The sequence below is a fragment of the Heloderma suspectum genome, chromosome 6, assembly GCF_057233095.1.
Source record: "Heloderma suspectum isolate Gila_16-S chromosome 6, 16-S_ref, whole genome shotgun sequence".
Taxonomy (NCBI): domain Eukaryota; kingdom Metazoa; phylum Chordata; class Lepidosauria; order Squamata; family Helodermatidae; genus Heloderma; species Heloderma suspectum.
The window spans coordinates 126,063,703-126,089,760 of NC_139463.1; the positions used below are offsets into that span (position 1 = coordinate 126,063,703).

General features: G+C 50.2%; 1 protein-coding gene across 1 annotated transcript in view; it reads left to right on the plus strand.

The window, feature by feature from the left end:
- Nucleotides 1–10,730: 10,730 nt before the first annotated feature.
- LOC146343104 (polyunsaturated fatty acid lipoxygenase ALOX15B-like) overlaps nucleotides 10,731–26,058 on the plus strand; it is a 31,528-nt gene continuing 16,200 nt past the window's right edge. Inside the window, exons 1-10 of the mRNA XM_084806662.1 lie at nucleotides 10,731–11,031; nucleotides 13,382–13,485; nucleotides 17,084–17,310; nucleotides 18,364–18,579; nucleotides 19,194–19,398; nucleotides 21,516–21,600; nucleotides 23,152–23,274; nucleotides 24,153–24,256; nucleotides 25,237–25,409; nucleotides 25,621–25,764. Of these exons, the coding sequence (XP_084662788.1) occupies nucleotides 10,847–11,031; nucleotides 13,382–13,485; nucleotides 17,084–17,310; nucleotides 18,364–18,579; nucleotides 19,194–19,398; nucleotides 21,516–21,600; nucleotides 23,152–23,274; nucleotides 24,153–24,256; nucleotides 25,237–25,409; nucleotides 25,621–25,764 (1,566 nt within the window). The 5' untranslated portion in view covers nucleotides 10,731–10,846. The remainder of the gene's footprint in view (nucleotides 11,032–13,381; nucleotides 13,486–17,083; nucleotides 17,311–18,363; nucleotides 18,580–19,193; nucleotides 19,399–21,515; nucleotides 21,601–23,151; nucleotides 23,275–24,152; nucleotides 24,257–25,236; nucleotides 25,410–25,620; nucleotides 25,765–26,058) is intronic.

Here is a 26,058-nt window from a genome sequence, read left to right on the forward strand (position 1 = left end):
ATAGCAATGCCTTGTTTTACTTCCTCTTTACTAGAAGACTGTATTCTTGAGGCCTTCTGTTCACATATACATCTGTGGTTGCCTGCCAGTGTGTGCGTGCGTATGTGTGTGTTTACATACGCTGTCTACAAAGAGACAGCCAGACCCATTTCATCTTCATCTTCAACTGTAAATTGTAACTTTGATTACAACCTAAATGTAACTTATTTTTTTCTTGCATTAGATTACAAAACTTTCATTCAAAATTCACATTCCATGCAGGCATCTTTTTAAAAAATCCAATTAATCTAAGGCAAATGAGTGATCAGTCAAATCTAAACTCGTGCAAGTTCTGGATGATGATGATGATAATTTGATTTTGGATGTGACAAAACTCAAAAATATTAATCTAAAAAGCCTGCAAACCTGAAAGAAAAGGCTGGATTTTGTGGCAGCAGGGAGAAACAGGGCCTGCAGAATAGAATACATAGGGTAGGTAAGATGCTGATTTAAACAATTTGCAGTACAATTTCCCTGCAGCAATATATGGCTCTGGGTAACCTTTTCTTGCGTAATGCAAAAAGGGATTATCCAGCCAGGCTGGTTCTTCTGCCACATGTCTCTGTGTTGAGTCAACCAATGACAGACGCTTCCTAGGATCTGCTGAGTTGACATGTGCTGCTCCACCTTTGATCTTCCTTTTAAAAGGGGAACAGGATCTTTTCTCTTGGCTTGCAAAACATAGAAAGCCACCTGACACCCTGGCTGCATCTTACAGTCACTATAGGGATGGCCTGCTTATAGCAGGAGCGGAGAACACTTTGGAGGTGGGGATGGGCTGAATGACTCCCCACACACCCTGCCCATCGCAGGCCAGATGGCATCACGGTGCATGGCCATGCCACTGACATCATTCAGGCCTTCTTCATATGAGGCTTTTATTGTGCACTCATGGATGGTCACTCACAGAGGTTTGTGGGTCCTTCTCACAACATCGTCCACCTCAAGTGCCTCTCCCATCCCTTTTAAGCTTTATTCCGCTTTTTAAAAATTACTGAAAATGCAGTAATAAATATAAACCGCCATCAAAGAGGTGGTGTATTACCAGAATCGCGCAATATTGCAGAGCCATCTGCTGGCTGTATAAATGAAACATATGGAACTTGCCCACAAAGGGGACGACCCAAAAAAGGGGGGCACGTGTATTGTGCCATTGTCATCCCTCAAAGAGTCCAAAAGACAAAGCCCCAGTAAGGGTGCGGGATATTTGCTGCAATGTAGAGAAGTCCTCAGACTTTGGCCAGTGCTCCAACTAGCACTTCAGCCAGGGATGTTTTGCTCTCTTCACATCCTCATCAAGAGGGGAAGGCATAGCACAGCCCAAACTGCTGCAACAGGGTCAGCAGCTGCCACCTCAGCTGGGGACATTTTGCTGCTTTGCCTGCACTGCATAATCCCCAATGGGGGAAGGCACACACTGGCTCAGCCGAATCTTTCTCTGCCTGCATCCCAGTAGATGCTGTTGGCTCCGATGTCAGTGGGGTGGTGAATACACTCCGGGTTTCAGTCAGAATTCTAAAGGAGCGATCCAAGGTGTTCTGACTGGTTCTGACTGAAACCCAGAGTGGATTCACCACCCAACTGACATCTGAGCCACCAGCCTCCACTGTTGCATCCCCACTGTTATCTCAGATTGGAGATTGCAGCGGGGATTCCACCAGACGTCCAAGCCCTGCCCTGTGGAGGAATCCAAGGATGTTCAGCAGGCCAGATGGGGAACCCCCGTGGGACAGATTAGGCTCATGGGCCGGAGGTTCCCCATCTCTGGCTTAAAGGGACACTTGGAACACTGCAGTCTTTTTCGTAGCTGGGCCAGAGACTCTGCAACTTTCATGAGAAAAGGCCAATATCAAGAAGGTCCCTTCTCAAAGGAAGAAAACAGGAAGTGGAATACAAAAATTAGCAGTGCCGCCAAATGTTGCAGACAGGCTCTGAGCATGGCTGTGACATACCCTCAAACTGCTCCCCATTTTAGGAACATAGGAAGCAGCCTTGTTCTGAGCCAGACCCTGGGTCCACCTAGCCCAGTATTGTCGACACTGACTGGCAGCCACAGCTCTCCAGTGTTTCAGGCAGGAATATTTCCAGCCCCAGCTGGAGATGCCAGGGATCGAACCCCAGAACTTCTGCATGCAAAGCAGGGGCTCTACCACCTGAGCTATCTCGCCTGAGAGCCACCCAGCTTTGAATCTGGGCCCACTCTCTTCCAGCATGTGTACCCTTCCCTGGACAGTTGCCCTGCCATGGGAGAATTCAGGCTGGGGTAAAAAGGCCCCCCAGCCCTGCATTCGGAAACATTGAGAGCTGGTGACCTCTCAAGTAAAGAAGATGTTCTGCAGCCTTGCCTGCCTTGCAGGGCAGGTGGTATGTTTCCCCACATGTATTTATTATTTAGATAGTGCCATCCATGTACATCGGGGTGCACAACTTTCTTGACCCCAAGGGCCACATTTTCTGTGGCTGGGGAGCCAGGGGCTGCACATGCTCACACACTCCCCACATGCTCACACACTCAGACTCCACACACACGCGTGCGCGCGCACGTGCGCACACACACACACACCTGCCTGCTGAGATCTAAGGATCATTGGGGTGTGGGTAAAAGCCTCTCCCATCCACCAGCAATCCATGCTGTGATTGCAGTTTCCCTGCCACAACTAGCAGCGGGAAAATAGTTAGGGAGCCACATTTTTCCCCCTGCAAGGGCTTCGAGGACCACACAGTGAGTGTCCAAGGACCGCTGGTTGTGCCCCCCTGATGTACATGGTGCTTTACAAAGAATGAGCAAACAAGTTCTTGCTCCAGTGAGTTTGCAATCTGAAAACAAATGCACAGGACACAGCTGAGTAAAGCGAGTGAACTGGAGGCAAACAGGATAAATTGGGGAAAGAATATACATTTATTTCAGTGACAGTCTCCCCAAGTAATAAATGGATCTGAGTTACAGCTCTTCAGTCAGAAGTACAGGCAGATCCATCCTGAGGTTAGATGCTCTCTTAAATATGCCGAAACTGTTCACAATCTGTTTGCTAACACGCCTTGTTTCAGAAGGACAGGCAGCACTGGCTGTTCAGAAGTCCACAGATAAACAGATCCTTTGAGTGAGAATCTGTGAAACAAACAAGGGAGAGAAGAAAACAAGGGTGAAAAGCCAAGGCCACTGGGAATGTTTCCAGCACTGCAGGGAAGGTGCTGCCCAGATGCTGCGAACCGAGTGATGTTCAACACTGGGGCCTGGTGGTGGGGTGGTGGGAAGAAGCAGCCCCGGAGACTAGAAGTGTTTTCTCTGCAGCCCATCAAAAAGGGGCCAAGTCCTTCTGGGTATGATGCAGAATTAATCTGTGAGTCTCATTGCTGCAAAATGTGGTGATGTCCATAAGTTTAGATGGCTTTAAAACAGGTGGGATATAGCTAGAAGGTGAGAAACTGCAGAATGTCTAACACTGAAATCTCAGTACATGGAGCTCTGGCTAATAGCCAAGGCAGAAAAATGTGTGTGTCAACTGAAATTAACTAAAGCCAAAGTTAGGAGATCTGATTTTTATACAATATGGCATGGTTTTACTTCATGTACAGATTGGGGTCATAAGCAGCCACATCTCTTAAAGCCTTTCTTCACATTATGGAAAAGAGGCAGGGAGAGCAAGCCTATAGCCCCTAGACAACGTCTGAGGGCGGTAGGATATTTCAGATTCCGGGGCAGCACTGACTTCCAAGCCAGGAACCAGAGCTCCCTGCCCCCTCCCCTCCCCCTTGCAGCTGGAGCAAAGAGAACCACATTGGCTGCCTCCCTGAGGTTACAAAAGCAACCTCAGAGAGAGGGCAAAGGGGGCATTCCGGTGGGCGGGGAGAGGACTGGAGAGGTCAGGTTATGCTGCATACCCCTTCCCTCCCGCTCCGCTGAGCCCCAGATAGATGGGTGAAAAAGCCCATCTAGCTAAAATGCAGAGCAGGAGGAACCGGGAGGTGAAGATTGCCTCCACTGCTCCTCCCACTTTGCATTCGATGGCCATAGGCCTCCGTGCCCTAAATATAATTTGCTGTGATGAAGAACGATAACCAGACAGCTCTGGCTATTGGGCAGTATAGAAATGTAGATGATGAAGATGAAGATGTCCAAGCAGCCAAAGGATTTTGTCCATAGTTTTGCTTGTAAAGTCAAGAGGGGAAATATGTGAAATATATCACCCTCTGTCAACAATTTAGACTTAAACTTGATGTAATTTTCTTCTGTTATTTGCTTTTTTCATTGTCTTTGCAGATTAATACAATTTTGACGGAAAAAAACAAACAGGGGGAGGGAACATACAGGGCATGGGCAAAATATGGCCCCCCAGACTCTCTCCAGACCACACCCCTTTCCCCAGGCCACGCCCCTTCGCTGGCTCTGCTCCAGGTTGCTGATACTATATTTACTCCATCCTGTTCTGTCCCCCAACTACAAAGCTGATGGAGTGAACCTTGCACAAACTGGGAAAAGAGAATGTCTGGATGCAAATGGCTTTTTTTCCTTCTCTGATACAGAACAAAGGTAACCCGCACATCAGTAACTTCTCCCCATCTTGACACTGGCCCCACCCCTTTTGGCTTTGGCCATGTTCCCCGCCTCTGCTTCAAAAGAAGGCTAGACAAATTCACAGACGATGGTGGGACTGGACTATCAACCACTGATAGCCACAATAGCTAAACCGAGGAAGTAGATCTCTGAGTACCTGCTGGGAATGTCAGCGGGGCAAGGGTTATCGCGTTCATCCCCTTTGTCAGCTTCCCAGAAGCATCCAGCTGGCCCATTTTAGAAACAGGACACTGAATTAGATGAGCCACTGGGTTGCTCCTGCACGGCCCTACTTATGCTCTCAGAAGATAACTTTCTTGCATCAGAACACCTTGTCATCTCTTCCATTGAACGAGGAATTATTGTAAAATGGTGCGCTGTTTGTTTTTTCAAACTACCCTTGAAAAGCACTGGGAAGCCAAAACTGAAAGAGATTGCTAAACTGATTATCACTTGCTTCTTGTCAGAGCAAGCCAAAATCAACAAGCACAGAAGCGGTCTGAGTGTTTGATGCTTCCCAAACCATTCTTTCTCCACCCCACCCCCCGCTGCTTTAATTTCTCTCCCCCTGCCCCCAGAGACATTCTGGGGAAATGGAGATGGGGGGAATGGAGTCACAGCCAGCACTTTGCCTCACAGTGTACCTGGCCACCCCATGAAAAAGGCTGTTTGTGTTTTGTTTGTTTTTTAAGGAAATGAAAGGAAGACATAGTGACTGCTATTGACCCCAGTGGGCGCTGGCATTTGCCGAATGGTGCCACGTCCTGACATCAGCCCTGTTCCCCATTGCTGCCCCTTCATCATCTGCTGCCCTCTCTGGCATTCGTTTGGGGGGTCCTGGGCTGCGAGGTCCTGGATGTCCAGCCTCAGAGTCTGTCTCTAATGGTGCTGCTGGATGCTCTCCTTGATCACCTGAGTAGTAAAGGAGGGGGGTTCGCATCAAACTCTAAACCACGCCCTGTTTGCGAAGGTGACAGTCGCGCCGCCCTGTCTGTTTTTCTGGGGGCAAGGCTGTCCCTATTGGTCAATGGGGTTGCATTGGTCAATGGCGTGACCTTACAGGGCTAGGCTCTAAGACCTCTTCCTATTGGGCCGCGGTGGCTTGGCGAGTTCGTAGAGGAGTCACATGACCCCTCCAGGCCAATCCGGGTGCGGCTTGGAAATGGCACTACGGGCCATCTCCGCACCCGTACCCACTAGGCCTCTACAACCAATTCCTATTGGGCTGCAGTGGCTTGGCGAGTTCGTAGAGAGGTCACACAACCCCCGTCAGGTGACCCTGAAGGTCATATGGCCAGGTCAGCTGATCGCATACGTGGGGCTTCCAGCTAGGGCGGGACTTCCCGTCTCAAGGGGGGGGCGCGACTGTCACCTTCGCAAACGGGGTGTGGTTTAGAGTTTGATGCGAACCCCCCTCCTTTACTACTCACCTGCTCTCTGAAACTAACTGTGACTCCCAGTCTTGGTGATCTGCTGTCTTTGAGACATGCCTACCCCAAGATGGTCTGAAGGGAATCATGGCCCCTGTGTGTGGCACTCCCTTCCCAAAATTCCCAGAGGGAGCCGTGTTGTCAGGAGCGCCCTTGCTGCCTTAGTGTAGTGGTGAGAGTGATGGACTGCGAGCCGGGAGATCCGGGTTCTAGTCCCCACTTGGCCAGGGAAGCTCACTGGGTGACTTCGGGCCAGTCACAGACTCTAAGCCCAACCCACCTCACAGGGTTGTTGTTGTGAGGATAAAACAGAGAGGAGGATAATGTAAGCCGCCTTGGGTTCCTTGCAAGAGGAAAAAAGGCGGGATATAAATGCAATAAATAAATAAATAAATAAATTCTCAAGTAGCCAGAATCAACACACAGACGATAGGGCTCTTTTCCAAGGCTTTATTTCCATTCAACCTAATGATGCTTATAGATGCTAATTGCCTGAGCCTAATGAGGAAAACTTAAGAGAGCTGCCTACCAGAGGTTTCTAGCCTTAGTGAATCAGTTGATCTCTATTTGGAGGGCAGAGGCGGGAAACCTCTGGACTTAAGGGCTAGGAGGCGAAAGTCCACCCCTTTCCCATGGGGCATCGGGGCGCAGCTGTTGATGTCGCGCCAAGCGGGCTGAGCGCCTCCTCTCGGTGCCCTCCATCTCCCACTTGTCCCTTCGCTGGCACCTAGTATCCCGAAGCTCCAGTTGTGTCCCCCCCACTGCCTGCCAGGGTCACTACCACCCTCAGGAATGTGAGCATGGAGGGACTCTCCCTCCGGCAGCACCTCTGAACAGCGCGCGGGTTCCTCTCCCACGGTTTCTATCTCTTCCTCAGAATCAGAACTGCTTTGGGGCTCTATGGGCTCCGATCCAACCCTGACATAAAGTCTTGCTGCATTTTAAAGACGAACACATTTAATATGGCCATAAGATTTCGTGGACTACAGTCGATTTCATTACATGCATGCAACATTATCCTGAGTTAAAAGTATATATACACATGGGGTGGGGGGCAAGGAGGTCAGAGGGAAATGAAATGCAGAAAGTGACAATCATATTATTGACAGTGGATGTTCACAAAACACTTGCCACAGATAACACGAACCTCCTGACATTGAGTAATGGGATAATGACATGTACTGGGATAAAAAAAACCTTGCCCTGATTCAAGCCACATAAGATAGAACTGAACGTCTTGATTAATTGTAACTCTTGTAGCTTCTTGTTCAAATCTCCCTGTGCAGTGTCTTTGCTCAATAATGGCCACAGTGACTGAGACACTGCCCTGGGCAGTGACACCTTTGAGTGGTTTCCGCTGGGAGTCCTAGGTGATGACAAGTGGTGTTCTTTCATTTTCTCATCTAGGGCTGTCCTGTAGTGAGTCATTCCTGGGTACCAGTCTGGCCTTGTCAATCAGTTTTTTTTCTCTTCTTTGGGTGGGTACTGTAGTTTGAGAAACGCCCATTACAAATCCTTAAGTTTTGAGTCTCTGTCCAACGAGTCTAAACAGAACAGATATGATTGTGCTGTATGGCTTGGCTGTAGATACTGAATTTTGTGGTGCCCTTTGGCTGGAAGCTGGAAGCATGTAAGTATGTTTAGCAGTCAGCAGTCTTCTGATATAAGGTTCTGCTTATATGTCCATTATGTAGTTGCACCATCATGTCCAGAAAGTGATGCTGTTGTGTGGACAGTTCTAGGCTCAGGTTGATGGTGGGATGAGTGCAAATGAGAAAGATGTCATCAATGAACCTCAGGTAGAGAGAGGACAGTAGCTGAGAAAGCGCTGTTCTAAGCCAACCACGAAGATGTTGGCATATTGTGGGACCGTGCGAGTGCCCATGGCAGTGCCACTGATCTGAAAATACATTTCCTCACCAACGCTGACAAAATTGTGGCTAAGTCCAATGTGGAAGGGTTTGGTGGCTAGATATGCTGTAGCCCCATCATGAATGCTATTCCTGATGGCTTACAGTCCATCATTGTATGGGATGTTGGTGTAGAGGCCCTCAGCATCCATGGTAGCTTGGATGTTATTCTCTGGGCGAATGTCAATGGATTGTAGCTTCCTCAGGAAGTCAGCGGTGTATGTAGCTTGGAATATTGGTGGCATATGGTCTGGAATGGAGTCCACATAGCTCGACACCCAGCTGTGTTACTGCCAATGCCTGAAGCAATGGAGCCCCAAGGATTGCCTGGTTTGCGTATCTTGGGTACCTGACAGAAGATGCCTGGGTGAGGTTCATATAGGAAATTCCTTTATCAAGTTGTGTAGTTCCATCTGGTTTTCTTCATTGGAGCCTGAGCATAGGAGCCTGTAAAATGCAGTTTGGAGAGCTGCCACTCAGCTTCTTGGACAGGGGGATCTTGAAGTCCACTAGGACTTCAGTAACTTTCACCCCACCATCAACCTGAGCCTCGACCAGTCCATGTAACAGGTGCACTTTCTGGATATTAGTGCTCAACTCCATAATGGTCATATAAGCACCACTTTCTATCAGAAACCTCCCGACCCCTACACTTACAGTCTTCCAATTCCCACCCAGAGCACATCACTAAATCCATTGTCTACAGCCAAGTCCGACAATACAGTTGCATCCATTCCGACACGTTGGACAGGGACTCCCAACTTAAGGATTTATAACAAGCAATACTCACCCGACTACAGTACCCACCCAATGAACTGAAAAAAACAGATGGGCAAGGCTGTACTGGTACCAAGCAATAATTTACTACAGGACAATCTTACAAGAGAAAAAAAAAAGAGCATGACATGTTGCTTCCTATAGCTCCCAGAGAAAACCATTCAAACGTATGATCAATTAGCTACAGCCCATCCTGGACAATGTCACGCTTCTCTCACAGGCCTGAACTTGCTTACCCCAGCCAAAACAGCTACTCACTAGCAACAACAGGCCACATAACAAGGAGGCAAACATAGGGATCAGAGCCTACAATAGGCATTCAAGACAAAGCTGGACGAGGCTGGACAGCCATCTGTCAGGGATGCTCTGACTTGGATTCTTGCATTGAGCAGGGGGTTGGACTCGATGGCCTTGTAGGCCCCTTCCAACCCTACTATTCTATGATTCTATGAACAAATTCAGATACCAGCTCTCTCCGCATATTTGCTCTGGCAACAGTATTACAGGACCTAATAATGCCATCCACAATATCAGGGGTCCATTCACCTGTTCATCATCCAATGGCACATATACCACCATCTGTCAGCAATGGCCTTCTGCATTTTACATAGGACAAACAGATCAGTCTCCATGCAAAAGAATAAATGGACACAAATCAGACACAATAAAGGGAAATATTCAAAAACCAGTTGGAGAACAATTCAGCCTCCCGGGACACTCTTGTCACTGACCTTAAAGTGACCATTATTGAGCAAAGGAACTTCAATGGGAGATTTGAATGAGAAACTTGAATTACAATTTATCGAGAGGTTTAATTCTATCTCCTGTGGCTTGGATCAGGATAAAGGTTTTTATCTTGTCACATGTGTTATTTGGCTGACCCGATGCCAGGATGTTTGTGTTAGCAGCAACTATTTTGTGAATGGCCTGTGTTAGTAACATGATTGTCGCTGTTTGTACTTGCTGCATTTCATTTCCCTTTGACCTCGCTCTTTATAATCCTGCCTCCAACTCTACGTTTATGCACCTTTAACTCAGGATAACACTTCATGTATCTGATGAAGTGGACTGTAATCCATGAAACCTTCTGCCATAATAAACCTGTTAGCTTTGCAGGCGTCACAAGATCCTTCACCCCCTTTTAGAGTTACTATTTCTTTGTGCAGTGCTGTCAACACTGCAGTGGTGCAAAACGAATACCTGTGTCCCCATTTGTGTCAATGTGTTTCTCTGTTGTATGGAGAGAGGAGAACTGGGTCACATTGACATGGCGCTTAGCTCCCCCCCCCTTCTGCCCCACAATAAACCCTCTCTCTGTCACCCTCATATTTTTGTAAAGCAAAGTGCTTAAATTACTCAGGGGCAGAGGGGTCCTGAGGTCCTGATATTTTGTGATGGCCTCTGTTAGCTACTGATTTTCGAAGACTGCGGGGGGGGGGGGGGATCCAGGGTGAGCCTTGCGGATTTCATTTCCCCCTGTTCTCCCCCTCCACATAATCTGAGCAGTGGCGAAGTGTCATGCTGTGTTCCACCATGGAGTCTCCCAGGGCTGCACTTGTGGTCTACCTGAGTCTGCCCAGTTCGGGGCTGAGTGGGGTGTTAGCCCTGCACAGTCAAAACCACAGGACAGCAGCTGTACACGTGTCTTAATGTGCATTTCGCAAGTGTTTCCAAGGGCAAGAGTTGACCGACAAGGCAAGGATCTCGAGCGGATCTGGGCGGTTTGGCTTTCCCATCCGCTCTTCTGTAGATCAAGAGATTTGCACTCTTCGGAAAACCACACGCTGCAGCCCTCCGCGACTGCTCCGCGGTGAGGGTGCTCGCTGCTTCGCCGCCAGCCCGGCTGCTTTTGGCGTCTTGGCCCGTGGCCGCCCCGTGCGTTATCCTCTCCCTGCTGCCGCGGCAGCCCTCGCCTGCCATTGTAGGCCAGGGCACAGGAGCAGGTAAGCTGGCGACTTGACCGGGGGCGATCCCGGGGCCAGGAAGCCGCGACGCGGCCCCGTCGTCTTCAGCCCCCTTCCCCGCGGAGAGACGCCAGGCCGCCGGAGTCCCCGTCCTTTGGCTGCCCAGCCGGAAGAGGCCCCTTCCCGAGCCGGCGGCGGGGCCCCGGTGGCGCCGATTTCCTCCCCGCAGGAATGGAAGGGCGGGCGGGCGAGCCCTGCGCCGCGCCCGGAACCGCGGCAGCTCCTCCCGCAGAGGAAGCAGGTCGCGGCGGCCGCGCACGAGACGCGCGGCGCAGCGCCCAGCGCGGCGCAGGCTTCCCGCCCGCAGCTCCCGGCGGGCTGCCGGCGCCGCGCCGCGCCGAGGCCGCCGGAGCGCGGTGAGAGGCTCGCCCGGGCGGGGGCGCCCGCGCGGCCCCCGGCGAGGGCCACGCCGGGCGTCAGCGCCGCCGGAGGCGGCGCCCGGCGAGCCCGCGGCGCTCCGGGCAGGGGGCGCGCCGGCGGCGGGGCGGGCGGCGCACGGGCCGGGGCCGGGCCGGGCCGGGCCGGGCCGGGGGGGCGCCTTGGTCTGCGCCGGGGCTGCGCTCCTCCCGGGAAGACGGGCCAGCGCCGCGGTTCGGGGCTGCCCTCAAGCCGGACTGCGCCTCCCAGCATCCCCGGCTGGAACCCCTGGCGCGGGCGTCGTAGGCTGCCGGGCTGGGGAAGGCTGCCTCCGGGAGCCCCTGGTGGGAGCTGCGGCCCAGCACGCCCGCTGGGGAGGGCTGCGGCCGGATAGGGCGACGGGCCTGGACGGGCGCCCGCGCTTCCCCCGCGCAAGCCGCCTCTCGCGCTGGCCCGGCGGGGGCCGCCAGGGCCCGCGGCCCTCGCGGCTCTGCGCCTCCTTCAGCGCCCGAGGCAGCCTGCCGGTGCGCACCAGTGGCCGGGAGCAGGGGCGGGAGGGCGCGGTGTGCGCCCGTCCTGCTTGTGGGCTTCCCGCGGGCAGCTGGCCGGCCGCTGTGGAGCAGAGTGCTGGACGGGGAGGACCCGTGGCCTGATCCGGCGGGGCCCTGCTTGTGTTGTTAACCGGGGGGGGGGGGTGAGGAGCAGCGGCCGCCACGGCCGATTTGCTCCCGGGCTCTCTGCCTGTCGTGCGAGCGAGTGGAAGCGAAGAGGAGCAGCTGGGGACCATGGCCCTGAGAAGGTGCTGAGGGAGGGACCCCATTGTGGGCCTCTTGCCCAAGGGCCCCCCAAAACCTGAGCCAGCCAGGTTGGGGAAGGCTGCCGAAAAAAGGCAGCAAATTGGCCATTGTTTAGCTTATTCCGCCATTGCATGGACCACTCAGGCACCAAAATCTCTTCTTCAGCCATCTCTGGGGTAAGGGGAATATTCCCGGTTGCCACAGACCCTCCTTCCACCCCCTGGCCCAGGATTTGCCTCAGGAGCAGAGCTGCTTTCATTTCAAAAGGCGCACGATTCTAGTCCTCATCATGGTAGCAAAGGCCACTTACCAAACAACCTTCAGAGCACAGGAAGAAGCCAAAATAAAACTCTGCTGAGAGCCGCAGACTGATGTACATAAGCCATTTTCCAGACCAGCACCCAACCCATCAGTATTTGGTGGGACCAGTGATCTAGAGAGGACCCCCCCCCCATTAACCTAATAGGGCTTCCCACTCAAGCACATTGCAAGCCCCAGCTGCAGGGCTTTAGCAGTGTCAAGCAGGGCTCCGTCCTGTGAAGAGAGAAGATCAGCCCAAGTTTCAGAATCTCCATCCAGTGGTGGAGATTGGGCTGGACTTTGGGGCCAAAGGCTGCTGCCAGATGACCACCCCGAGCATGAAAAGTGACAAGGGCAGCAGAAGCCAACTCGCTTTTATTCTTGTAGCCACGATGGTGCTATGATATAAATGAATTTAAAATGCAAAACTGCACGTGTGTGTGTGTGTGTGTATATATATGTATATATATATATTCAGGCTTAGCAAATAGTTTTGTTGTTGTTAGTCTAACATATCAGGAATGTAGAAGGTTGGAGGAATGTGAAAATGTGACCTGTGTGCAAGAGGGCTTCCATAAAGCCCTTAAGTCCAGGGTCTAAAATTACTTAGCTGCACCACTGCCTCCGTCAAAAGCGGATTGAGCCCCATGGTGCATCAAGCGAGGCCAGAGCCAACACTTTTTCAGCAGACAGAAGCTCTGTGCATTTGCAGGACAGGCAGGAACTCAACAGGTGCAGCTTTCCCCCTCCCTGCATCGCAGTGTTGTATCTTTCCTGTTGGAACTCCAAAAGGCACAACAGAGGTTTATGGTACAATCCAACACATGTTTACTGAGAAGTAAGTCCCACTATGGACTGTGCTCCCTAGTAAGCATGTTTAGGATTGCAACAAAATGCTGGCTAAAATAGATCCAGTATGGCCCATCATTTTTTTCACAAGGCTCAGGACTGACTGGTTCGTAAGACATGCATTGCCTGTACGTCACATTCATGATTTTCCTGCACCTGAACACCTGCCAGCTGAGAGCACAAACTGACCTATCGTAAAAGCATCTTGTCTGGAGCGCCGTGAAGATTCTGTGTCTGTCATGGGCCCATCATACATGCTTGTCAACACTTTGCCACCACGGCTTCTTTATTCTGAAATCAGCATTTGAAAATGTTGACTTTTTTTACTAGCTGGGGAATGTGCGAAGGTTTTGCTTGAGCTCCTCGTTTCTCAAAATTATTCTCCCCCTTTTCTTTTCTAAAGGACCACAAACATGAAGATGAAGGCATTCTGGGGGCCGCAGGAGCATTGGAAGATCCTGGATGGTGCCTGTAAAGCTTTCTGCTTTGGCAGGGCTCCGGCAACAGGTGATGATGGTCCCTCATCACATCCAGGGGTGTAGTGGTAAATGCTGAGGCGCAGGCGCTGACCACGTCCATCCCCATAGCCATGCCCCCAAGGAGATTCCAAAAATGCAGGGAGCTGCATTGATCCATATCAGCAAACCAGTTCTAGCAGTTTTTCATCTCCATCAGGAGTAGCTCAAAACAGAATATTACTGCTGGGGAAATCCATTTCCTCCCCCAGCTCCTTGTGAGGACTACAGCTGAGCTCAGAGGGAACCTGGGGGGTGGGGGGAGATGACATCATCATCCCTGCTAATAAAAAGATCCTGGCCATTCAACCTGCAAGCTTTGTCTCCACCAATCACATCCTTGTGGGAAGAAGAAGAGGGACCCAAAGGAACCAGCAGTAAGCACAGACTTCCAGTGGAGGCTGGTGGCTCCTATGTCAGTGGGGCAGTAAATCCGCCCTGAGTTTCAGCCCTCTTGGCTAGCTCCTTCAGAGTTCTGACTGGCTCTGACTGAAACCCAGAGTGGATTTGCTACCCCATGGACATTGGAGCCACCAGCCTCCAATGTATACTTCTTCTGAACATTGACATACAGTTACCACCATGTATTTTTTTCTGACAGAGACTCTGTGCCTTTAACAGCTGTGTGGCAGGCAGCAATTCAACAGGGAAGCACCTTCCACCACCACGTTTCTGTGCTGGAGAAAAGCCACATCCGTCTGTCCCATGTGCACATACTCAGGGTGCTGCCAGACAGGGCCAGTAGGCACGGTGGAGCACCTCCCGAGGGTTCACACCCTGGCAAGAGCCTCCTAGAGTTGCTCCTCCTCTTCCCCATTTCAACCTGCTTGTTCCCCTGCCTCTCACTCTGGCCCAGACAATGGTGGTGGTGAGCAGGAGATGCCACGGCCGCCTTCCTCCCTGGCTCTCGGCCTGCCAAGAAAGCAAGTGGGAGCAATGATGAGGAAGAGGAGGAGGAACAAGAGTAGCTGATGACAATGGTGGTGAGAACTTCGAGTCACTGAGGGAGGGTCCCATGGAAAGTGTCTTGTCCAAGGGCCCCCAAAAACCTGGAGCCGGGACAGCTTCCGAAGGAGGCTTTTATCCTTTAATCACCCTGCCTCCAATACAGAACTTTACCGTGTGCGTGCGGGTGTGTTTCTAGTTATTGTTTATTAACATTTTATTTATTTAAAATACTTCTTGGCTGCGTTTCAGGACAGATGGCCTCCCAAGGCAGCATACAGCAATAAAAAACATAAAAGCGATACGTTATTAAGAGTGATAAAAACAGGAAGAACGCAATAAAACCAGCAACAGAAACAGCAACAGCAGCAATCGTATCAGGAGAAGGCCGGAGTAAAATAATGTTTTCAAGGCCTTCTTAAAAGCCTGCAGTGGTGGAGTGTGGCAGACCCTGATGGCTACTTATTCCAGCGGTTTGGGCGCAGCAGGGAAGGCCCTCTCACCTGTAGTCGCGTACCTAACTGCTCTCGCAGGTGGGCCGACAAGAAGGGCCTCTCTGCTGATCACAGGCAGGCGGATATGGGTGGCGTTGTTGTCTTCCATTCTAAACCTTCCACTTCTTCTGGGCTGGATCCAGAATCTGCCTTCTGTGGATGGAGGGCTTCACTCACAGAGGGTACCTCCGCCCGATTTGGGGGGATCCCTTCCCCGCACCACAGCTCACCCCATTCAGCAGGTACCCCAGCCCTCTGCCTAGCATTTCTAGGGGACCACAGGAATTGCTGTGGGGAGGAGGAACTGGAGATGTCCCCTTCAGCTAGCCCAGCTGCACACACCTGCATCTGGATCCAGCCTGCTGTCTTTTTTCTTACTTACTTGAGAAACTATGTTATGAGGAAAAGTTGGAACAGGTGCACAGTGCCTTTTGGCCGGTCATGCCCTTGGTCTGGAAGCACCAGACGTGGTCTTTGAGTTTCCAGCCTTTATCAATATGACTGAATTTGCCAAGCGTCGTGAAATAATTGATTGCGGATGTTTTGATCACTGCTAATAGTGTGGGCTAATCACTGGGGGAAAACCCCCAATCTCTGGCTGTTCAGGAATGCTTGGATTTGGCAGAGGCAGATAAATTAACAGAAAGAACTTGCAGGACAGAAAGGCTACCTCACCTCAGTAATGCTGCAGAAAAACAGATGGATTTTATAGCATGTTGGAAGTCACGTTATCAACTTAGGTTAGACAGAATGATGACTTTTTCCCCTCTTATATTTGTTTTCTATTTGTTTTGTGTTGTCGTATTTTTAAAATAACCATTCAAAACAGGCACGCTAAATGGAAATTAGAGGTGGGTTGGTGTCCCCTGTCTGAAATGCTTTGCTATTTCTTCACACACTTCAGAAGTTAGTTTTTTTTTAAAGTAAAACTCCTTCAGGCTGGAATAATCTGTAAAAAGCTGAATTATCTCCAACTGACATAAAAAGAGGCTAAATAAGTTATCAGTGACCCATTTCTGCCCCATAGAGCAGAGGGAGGGTGTAATTACAGATTTCCTCTCCCTTTATTTTTGGTTCTCGCTTTTTTAATCGTGAAATGGCATTAGTTCATTACTAAAAAATGAAAAGAAAAATAATGAGAGGAAGGCTGCAATGCTATGATCCTAGAGAGGTCATCCAAGGGTCTGTTGCATAAAACAGATCTCCCCTTCCAAGAGCAGAGAGAGAGACCCGCCCTCAAAGAGGGAGTTCTGATCTCAGATGCCTCCTTGAAGCTCCTGGGGAACCAGCTGGTGCCTTGCCTCTTGGACGTGGGAGGCAAGGTGGGAGGCAGGATCCAAAATCCTCCCTAGACACACACAATGCTTCTCCCTCCCTCCTACCCACCTTTCTGTCCTGAGTCCGACAGGGCTTTGGGTAAGGCAGTTCCTCTGCCTTTGGATCTTCCCACTGCCAAGGGTATGATTGTTCTACCCATGACTATCCTATTCTCCATGGGAAGAGAAACTGACATCCAGGCAATTCACAGAGGCTGTTCACAGGGCAATTAAGAAGCCATTCATCACAAATCCCCCAGCCACCATCAACAGGAAACAATAAATAAAACAGGCAGGAGGACCTGCCAAGTGGAAACTTTTAATTCATGTCAGAATGGACCTTTGTTGAATGGGACTTCCTTATGAGTTAATGTTATGGAAGAATCTTTGCCACGGATAAAGACATTGCTGAATAATCAAGCACAGCCTTCCCTAAACTGGCAGTCTCCAGATGGGTTCTATTACAACTCCCATCAGGATGGGATGACAGGTACTGTAGTCCAACACGTCTGGAGGCTGCCAAGTTGGGGAAAGCTGCAACAACAAAAGATAACATGCTGTGTGGGAACTGTGTTTCTTTCCACTTCCAAGCATTCCCGAAAAGCCTCAGGAAGCACCTAAGGGGCTCTGGTGTGGACGCAGCTGTAAAGTGCCTTCCACATATTTGCATCACACGGATCCAGAGTCAGAATATCAGGGCTCCACTGCAGGTTCCTGTCAAGTGATCGATCGCTTAAGTCAAGCCTGGGTTTCCTGCCACGCAAGGTGTGGATAGGACAAAAGTGTCTGCCCCTTCCAGTCTTGAATCAATACACTCAGTGTTCTCTTGAAACAGGAAATGCTTTCCAAGCTGAAGAGGGTTTTTCTGAAAAAGAAAATGTTTCCACAGTGTTGGTTGGCCAGCACTGGAAAAAGGGATTTTTCTTTGGGAGCTGGTGCCCGAACCAAGTCAACCCCACGATGAGTCGCAAATACTCTACAATTGCAGCCAGTTTCCCAGGGCTCCCGGGACGGGGGACCCCTTTTCTGAGAAAATCCACCCATCTCCAGGATGAGCTGCAGGTAACTCTTCTGGTTTTCCTGAATGGGAGGGGGGCTCAATTAGAATTAGGAGCTTAAAGATAGATCCAGCGGAAGGGTTGGATGAGCTGGCAGCCCAGCCCTGAACTCCTTCAGCAGTTCCTTCTTCCCCCTTGATCTGGATGGAAAAGCTCAGAACCTGGATTCAGAGATCAACTGCCAGGGACCAAAAGACTGCAGGTATTTAAGCATTGCAGACCTTGCACTGAACAGGGGGCTGGACTTCGAGATGACCCCTAAGACCCCTCCCAGGTCTATATTTCTGGATTCTGCTATCCCTATTATAATTGTACCTTTGTGTGCATTGTAAGTTGCTAATGTCAAAGCTAGAGTCCTGGCTTCATGAAGCTCAGATACAGGAATAGTAAGTGCCTTCGCCTCCAGATCTTCTGGCACCATTGATTGATCGATCGATTGCATTTTACTTGTCTCTTCGGCCAAAAGGTTCTGGGAGCCTTACCCAACTACCCTCAGGTTCACAATCTAAAAAAGGCATGACATAAAAGGGAGGGGGAGGGAAGAGGAATACAAGAAACTCTGGCACCAGTTCTTAAAATAACTGAGTTCTTATGACAACCGGCTGGGATGGGAACAGTTCAGGAGGGAGTCAAATGAAGCTGGTGGAATGGCCCTGCTTCCCATCTCATTTCCCTCTGCTGAAGGCTGTGGCAACCATGTCTCTCTGAAACATAATGCATGCAACTTTTGCAAGAGCTGACTAAATGTCACAACCCTCTTGCATTGTACAAGAGAACTTCCCGCCAGTGGATTTTGCCCCCTACTAATCAGCGTGCAAAAGCCATTTGGATTTTCCACCCTAGGCACCTCACATGTCTTTTGCCTAGCCCTGCATCTTTCGACTCTCTGCCCTTTGGTGTTATTCTCTGGGTCACGTCTGACACACAGCCCCAAGGACAAATCCTCCAGCACATCAATATTAGGGGCTTTTTGCTGCCTCTCGGTTTCGAGTGAAAACATCCCGTTGGGCAAGTTTCTCCTGCCTCACTTGGAACGTCCCTCTGGTCTCATCTTTAGCATCTGAAGAATCCAGCAAAGGGCTTCTGGAGAAGCCAGCAAGCCAGATCCAGTGGTGTAGCAACTCCAGCAGTTTCTTACAAAGTCCGAGTGGCGACCGGGAAGTCTTGGGCCTCAGGAACCTTTGATGCAATCTCCATCACCCTGGTGGGCTCAAGGGGTGAGACCCCCAAGCAGCAGTTGAACAACATGGGGAAAGACTTCATCCCAGGAGCGGTGAGAGGATCTGCAGGGTTTGGGGCGGGGGGAAGAGAAAGGTGGTCCTGTTGCCTGAGGAGCAGGTCTCCGACATAAATCTGCTCCTTCGCTTCCAGTGTGGTCAAGCCCACATCTGCCACCACATGGTCACATTTCATGATTAAGCAAAGAAGGAAAAGCCGTGGGGCAGCCACAGACCAAAGTTGGATTTGCTGATTTATTTTTAGTGTTTTTATTCCACCCTTCAATTATATTCCCAGGCGGTTTCCAAAAAAGGAACAAAACAATTGAAATATAAATGCAAAAACAGCAACAACACACCCAAGAACATAATAAACGAAAAGCCATAAAACCATAACGGCAACATAAGCCAGTCAGAAGGATTAAAACTATCTAAATTGTAGTCAGTTATTGATCAGAGCCTCCACCCAATTAATAAAATAATTGGGACTAGCATCCGATTGTTGTAAGCTCTGAGATGCGCGCTTGTCCCGGATTTTACAGTGCAAACCTATCCATGTCTCCTCAGGAGGAAATCCCACCATATTCAGTGGTGCTTACGCTCCATGATCACACGGGCTGCTTTCTGCCAGCACAGCAATGCAATGAGATGATCTTTTTTTTTTCTCCAGGTAGATGAGTACAAGGTGTCCAGCGACCGAGAGCTGGGCCCGGTCTTGTTGATCCGTCTCCACAAGGAACCCTACCAGTTCTTCCCAGAGGACAGCTGGTACTGTAACTATGTCCAGTTGACAACACCGCAAGGAGAGACCTACCACTTCCCCTGCTACCAGTGGATTGAGGGCTACCGAACCCTGGAGCTGAGGGAGGGGACAGGTGAGATGCCCACATCCCCACCGCCAGCACGGCTGGCCAGTGTCGAGCCAGGCCTGGTCGGGCACCTGCCGAGGGCCCGCACCCCAGCAGGGGCCCACTGCCGGAGCCCCCTGGCCTTGCTCCTCCTCTTCACCACTGCAGTCTGCTTGTTCACCTGCCTCTCACTCTGGCCCAGACAACGCTGGTGGTGACAAGTAGCGCCAGCAGATGCCACAGCCTGCTTGCTCCCTGGCTCCCTGCCTGTCAAGCAAGCAAGTGGGAGCCATGATGAGGAAGAGGAAGCCAAGCAAGAGCAGCTGGTGACAATGGTGATGAGAAGGGGGACTCACCGGGGGGGGGGCACTGAGGGTGTCCTGTCCAAGGGCCCTCCAAACCTGGAGCTGGCACAGAGTACCGTGAGCGGTGTTGGTCGTTTGATGTTGATACATTACTTATTTCTGATTATTTCTTTGATTTGTACCCCACCTTTCTACCAAAAATGCCACAGAAGTCGGCTCTACTTTGGCGGCGGGGGGGCGGGGGCGCCTTGACAGGGTCTTGAAAACCCTGGAGGCGGCACTGACCTCCAGTCTCCCCACAGAGATAGCGGTACAGGACAAACATTTCCAAGGGACCAAATTTCTTTTGCCTGTAAGCCTTTTGCTTGTGCGTATGGGTGGGGGGGGGGTTGAGGGGGTGTCTTGATGGGCGGGTCAATACCAAGTATCCTTGGGCGGTAGCCAGGGGACCGGTGCCCCAATAGGGATCCACTGATGCCTGCCCTGCCCTCCCTTTTACATTGTTTGTTGGACCAGCGCCTCGAGCAGTGCCAAGTGTCAGGGTGGACACTGAGCCCATAGAATCCCAGAGTAGTTCTGATTCTGAGGAAGAGCAGTCGCTCCTGGGAGAGGAGCGCGCTCCTCTTTCCCAGGGCCCACAGCTGACGGAGATTCCTCCCACCAGCATTCCTAGATTAGAAAGCAGTCCAGGGAGTGACCGAGCAGAGATAGCAGACTTGGTGGATGCGCAACACAGACGCAGAGAGCGGCGCCAGATGGAGGGCGCGGAAAGGAGGCGCAGTGCCCGGTTGGCGTGCAAACAAAGGCTGCGCCCCGAGGATCCAAGGGAAAAGGGGAGGGACTGTCCCTAGTCCTTAAGTTCAGGGGTCTGCCAGTAATTCCCTTTCAAACGGGGACCAACTGTTTCAACTTCGGGCATAGGTACTCTGCTGCTCAGATCTAGTTGCTACCTGTAGAGTTGTTAAGTTGTAAAAGAAGAATAAAGCTTTGAAAGGAATCCCTTTGTCTGTGTCTGGACTTGGCTACTGGATTAGACTGAGAGAGGCCTCCAAGGAGTCCTTGACACCAAGTGGCTGGATCTAGGTACCATTTAATTTCCCACAATGCTCCAGAGCAATGCTATGTAGGGGGTATTATGGGAAATTAAAATGGTGGCTTGATCCAGCCACCTGGCTCTGCTCAGAGCACTACAGCTATGCCGCCACTGCCCACCGCAAACGCGTAAGCCCAGCAGAGACAACCAGTGGATGAGGGAGTCCACCAGAGAGCATTTGCCCCTCAGACCTGAAGCTAGCCCTGTTGGGCAGAATGATTTTATTTGCAGGGGTGCAGTGAGGTAATTTTAGACTCCAGACTTAATGGAGGTGGGGGAAGGGGGCTCTTTAAATCAGGGGTGTTGAACCTCTCTCAGCCCGAGGGCCTAATTCCATGCTGGAGAAACCTTCGGGGGCTGCAGTCCAGTGTTGTGCGGGGCCAAGGGCAAAAGGGGTGGGGCCAAAGATGCCAGCACATTTTAGCTTCAAGCTCTTACCGCCTGCAACTCAGCCTCAGGAGAGGCATTTCAATGTTTTAAAATGGGGAAGGGGAAAACTGCACAAAAGCCAGGAAGCCACCAAACAATCGGTAGTTGAGGAAGAGGGACCCCAGGAGGGCCAAATTTGGCCCCAGATTTGAGGCTCTGCACCCCAGCTTTAACATGTATTATTTCACTTCCTTCAAAACGTGGTAAGCCGACCCTGCTGTGTTTGCCCCATAGTCCTGCCCTGATGGTACCACTGGACATTTTGAATACAAACTTGAAAAGCCACCAACCATTTTCTCTCACCTCTCTCCTTCCAGGCAAGCTGGCCTGTGATGATGCCAATACTCCATTGCTTCTGCATCACCGGAAGGAGGAGGTGAAGGTGAGGCAGGACGCTTACAGGTGAGGGACTCTAATCGGAAGTATTCACACACCCTTGCCTTCCTCCAGCTTTCTTTCCTTGCCTTCTGACGCAAGAGTCTTCTTTTTTGGCAGGTTTTCAAATGAGCTGCATACTTTGTCCTGAGTAAATATTCTCTAGCGAACACGGCCAAGTTAAATCTGCTTGCCAAATTCCATTTAATTTTAATTTTTTAATTCTTTAAAAAAAATCTTACATAGGAAATATAAAATGCTTAACATAAATATATAACATATATTACAAATATACGTAGCGTATACTCAGATCATGCTAAATAAAGAATATGGAAGTACATTTTCCTTTGCCTGATCATTTCAGAACATGATAAATAACATTCCATTTTATAGGCTTCCAGTTTCACTTCTCTTTGACAGCATTTGGAATGGCAGATGTGGTAAGATTTAAGGGGTTTCAAAAACAAAACCAAGAGTGAATTTTGTAAGGGTAATAATACTTTAAAGGTGCAATCCTATGCATGTTTAGACAGAAAAACATCCTATGCTGGGAATTGTACAACTTTTTTCCATCTAAACATGCATAGGATTGCTCCCTAAACATATTACCTTAACACTGGTCAGCAACTAGTTCTCACCCCCAGAGAGACGCCCTCTCTGTGTCTGGGCTGTATTACTTCCAGCTGCAAGTAAGAGCTTTCATGATTCAACGTGAGAAAGAAATATTTTCACATGGAACACTTCCACTACAGGGCATAGGGGAAATCCTGCACATATAAAACTAGCGTGTCAAGCAGAAGGTTCTAGCCTGGCCTCTTTCTTTTTCCTGACATGCTAGTTCTCTGTGTGCAGGGATTATCATTGGGCGGTGACTGCCTTTGCTTATGTAGCCACAAGAGTATCACCCATGCACAAGAGGGAGATATACCCCAGAGTTTGCAGAAGTAGAAAAAATAATTAGGGGGAAATAACCTAAGTGGGGGAGGAAAGCCTCCCCAAAACCTCACTGAGGATTGAGCCTGCTTAATTGTCATGGAATGCTGAGTGTCTGTTGGTGAGGGAATGGGAAAGGGGAGAAAGGAAAGGGAATGGAGTTTCCCAGAAGAGGGCATGGGTGGCTGACCAGAACACTGAGCAGAAGTGTGCAGGACCACAATGTTTTGTTGCAGCTGTCCCAGTTGCTATTATTATCATTATTTGTATGGAGGGACATTTACTCGTTCAGTTCATGAGTTGTATCCAATGTTAGTCTAACTCAAGCCCCATTCATTTCGAGGGGTCCACTAACATCTGATACAACCCCGTGAGTCCCCTTATGGCTGAAGCTCTCAGGGACAGGGCAGCAGTCAGAGTAAAAGCAAATACAGTAAAACCAGTGATAAAAAACAAAGCAGACAAAATTAAAAGAATGTAAAGCAGCAAGAACAGTAATCTGAAATAATTTTAAAAGGGAGACACATCATGGGAGCCAGAAGCAGCACAACGCAGGCGCAGGTTCACCCCTCAGTGAGGACGAGTGAGTTCTGTTGGGGGTTGATAATAGGAAAGCGTCCAGCACCGTCTAATTTCTCAAACCAGGTGGGTTGTATTTGCTCCGGGAATGCCTCGGTGCCTGGCTGTGGAAAGCCCTGAGGAGATGGACACCAACATTAAGTTCTCCTTCACCAAGCTCAGCAACTTCGTGCTGCGTTCAAACCTCACGTGAGTTCTGAAGACTTCAGAGGACCATAAGGAGAACCATCATGTGGCTGCAAAGATCTTCTTTCTTCTGTCTGTCTGTCTGTCCGTCTTCTCCAGTGTTCCCCAACCTGTTGCCCTCCAGATGTGTCGGACTCCCGGCATCCCCCAGCCAAAGCCAAATTGCCACTTTTCTGCCACCACTGCCACAGCACATTCAACAGCAGTGGCAGGAGGCAGTGGAGGCCTCTAAAAAGGCCAGGGTGGAGTGCAAGGTGTCCACCCCTGATCTATAAGGACGTTTCCAGTTCAGCCAGCAAAACAGTGTGGGAATTAGCAATCCAAAGCCAAATTGGATTGCTACAATATATGATATAGAATTGCAGTGATAGAGGCAAATCACATTCCTAGGAAGCAGCTACCCGCCCTGGCTCAGTTATAACCTGAATCAGCCTTAGATAGGGATGTATGGATTTCATTAAAACCATTCCATCTGTGTTTTGTGAATTGTCAAGCACCTCTCATTACGGCATCTGCTCGTTGACGGAACCGGGCGTGGGGGGTAGGGATGTACAACAGTTTCGTTCCACTTGCACAAGTGCACATTAGCACAAGTGTGGACTTGCGCTAATATGCACTGATGCAAATGCACATCGACACTAATGCACATTAGTCCAAGTGTGAATTTGTGCACATCCCCTGCCCCCCAAGTAAAGAACTGGTCCACAAGACCGCAGAATCCATGCGACTTGGAAAAAGCGGGCCCGTTGTGGAATCCACAGATCCGATTCATAGAAATCCAAACTCATTTGAATTTTTAAGGACCCCTCCCCCGGCATCCCCCGCAGTTCACATCCTGGGCTGACACTGATTTTCTCACCCAGTTTCCTTTTTGTCCTTAGGGCGCTGGAGCTGAAGTTAAAGGGATTCATGAAGTGCCAACATTCCTGGAAGAACCTAGAAGACATCCGCAAAATTTTCTGGTTCAATAAGACGCCTGTTTCGGGTGGGCGCCCCTTCTCATGTGCATGATGAAAATAGAAAATACAGAATAATCATGTCAAAAAACAAAACACTTAAGCGTGCAATCCTATGCATGTTTAGATAGAAAAAAGGCCTACAACTCCCAGCATTCCCCAGGCAGCTATGCTGGCTGGGGATTGCTGGGAGTTGTAGGCCTTTTTTCTGTCTAAACATGCATAGGACCGTGCCCTTGGTCCAGGATAGAGATGCTACATTTTGTTTTATTTTATGGCCAGGCAGTTGTGGCTTTTAACAGTGCAGTGACAGGCACAAATTCAACCAATGTGGCTTTCCCTGACATGGAGAAAAGCTTCAGCTCTCACATTTCCGCCTGTCATATCACTGGAAAAGATAGAGGAGCCTTGCAAAATGGACAGAGCAGCCAGACCATTCCTCAGAAGGCTTCTGGGCAGAACTGAGGAGATGACTGGGTTCTGCCAAATACCGGGGGGGCCAACCATTTTGGGTCGGTGGGCGCATTTGGAAATTTGAGACAGTGTCGCGGATGCTCTCACAAATGTCTGCGAGTGTCCTAGTTAAAAGAATAATTCATTTTTAAAAATCTGAAGAAACAAAAAAAAATCAGGAGGGGCAGGGAGCCTTGCGGGCACGAAGAGAGGTGCCTGTCGGGCACATGGGTGTCCATGGTGATCATGTTGGGGACCCTAGAGAGTTTGCTGCTTCCCAGGGCCCCAGTTCTGTAGCCAGGCCTTCGACCCCAGTAGCTGACCACCAGACCTCTCATCCCTACCCAAACTCCGAATTGAACCCAGGAGTCCTGGGTCCATAATTCTGCCAGACCACACTCTGGTCCAAAGAGGAGTAGTTTGGACCCAAGAGTCTGGGACCCTGGCTTTCTCTGTTACTGGTCTTTTCCCTCCTCTAAGACAGACACACACACACACCCCATCCCTCGCATCTCCAGGTTTCCAAAACTGACCATGACCATTTCTACATCTCTAGAATATGTTGCTGACCACTGGCAAGAAGATGCTTTCTTCGGCTACCAGTATCTAAATGGTGTCAACCCCATGGTGATCGAGAAATGTACTGAGATCCCGTCCAACTTCCCCGTGACCCAGGAGATGGTAGCTGGATCCCTTGGGAAATCTGCCACGCTCCAGGAGGAAGTGCAGGTGACTTGGAGAGGGGTGGGTTGCCCCTTACTTTCCCCAATGGCATATCTCCACGGGATAAGGGAGCCTTCCTAAACATCCCACCCCGGAGGTAGCTACATCTCAGCAGCTGGAGAAACCTCCCCTATCCAAGGTACAGACTATATCCACATACTCCAGGGTGACTCCTTTTCCCATCACGGCCCTAATTCTTTCTTTCTGGTGCTTAAAGGATGGGAACATCTTCATTGTGGACTATAAGATCCTACAGGACATCCCAACCAACACGATCAATGGACAGCCCCAGTACATGACAGCCCCCCTCTGCCTCCTCTACCAGACACCTACCGGGGATCTTGTTCCCATAGCGATCCAGGTAAACAAGAAGATAAGTCAACATCCATCCAATCTGGTCTATTGGAAATGGTCAGTTCCTTGAATCTTGAGAAATGTGGGGACCGATGTTGCAAACCACCAGTCTCTCTCTTTACGTAGGAAGCTGCCTTATACTGAGTCAGACCCTGGGTCTATCTAGCCCAGTATTACCGGCACGGACTTGCAGCAGCTCTCTGTGGTTTCAGGCAGGATTCTTTTCTAGCCCTACCTGGAGAAGCCGGGGATCGAACCCGGGACCTTCTGCATGCAGAGCAGGGGCTCGACCATGGAGCTA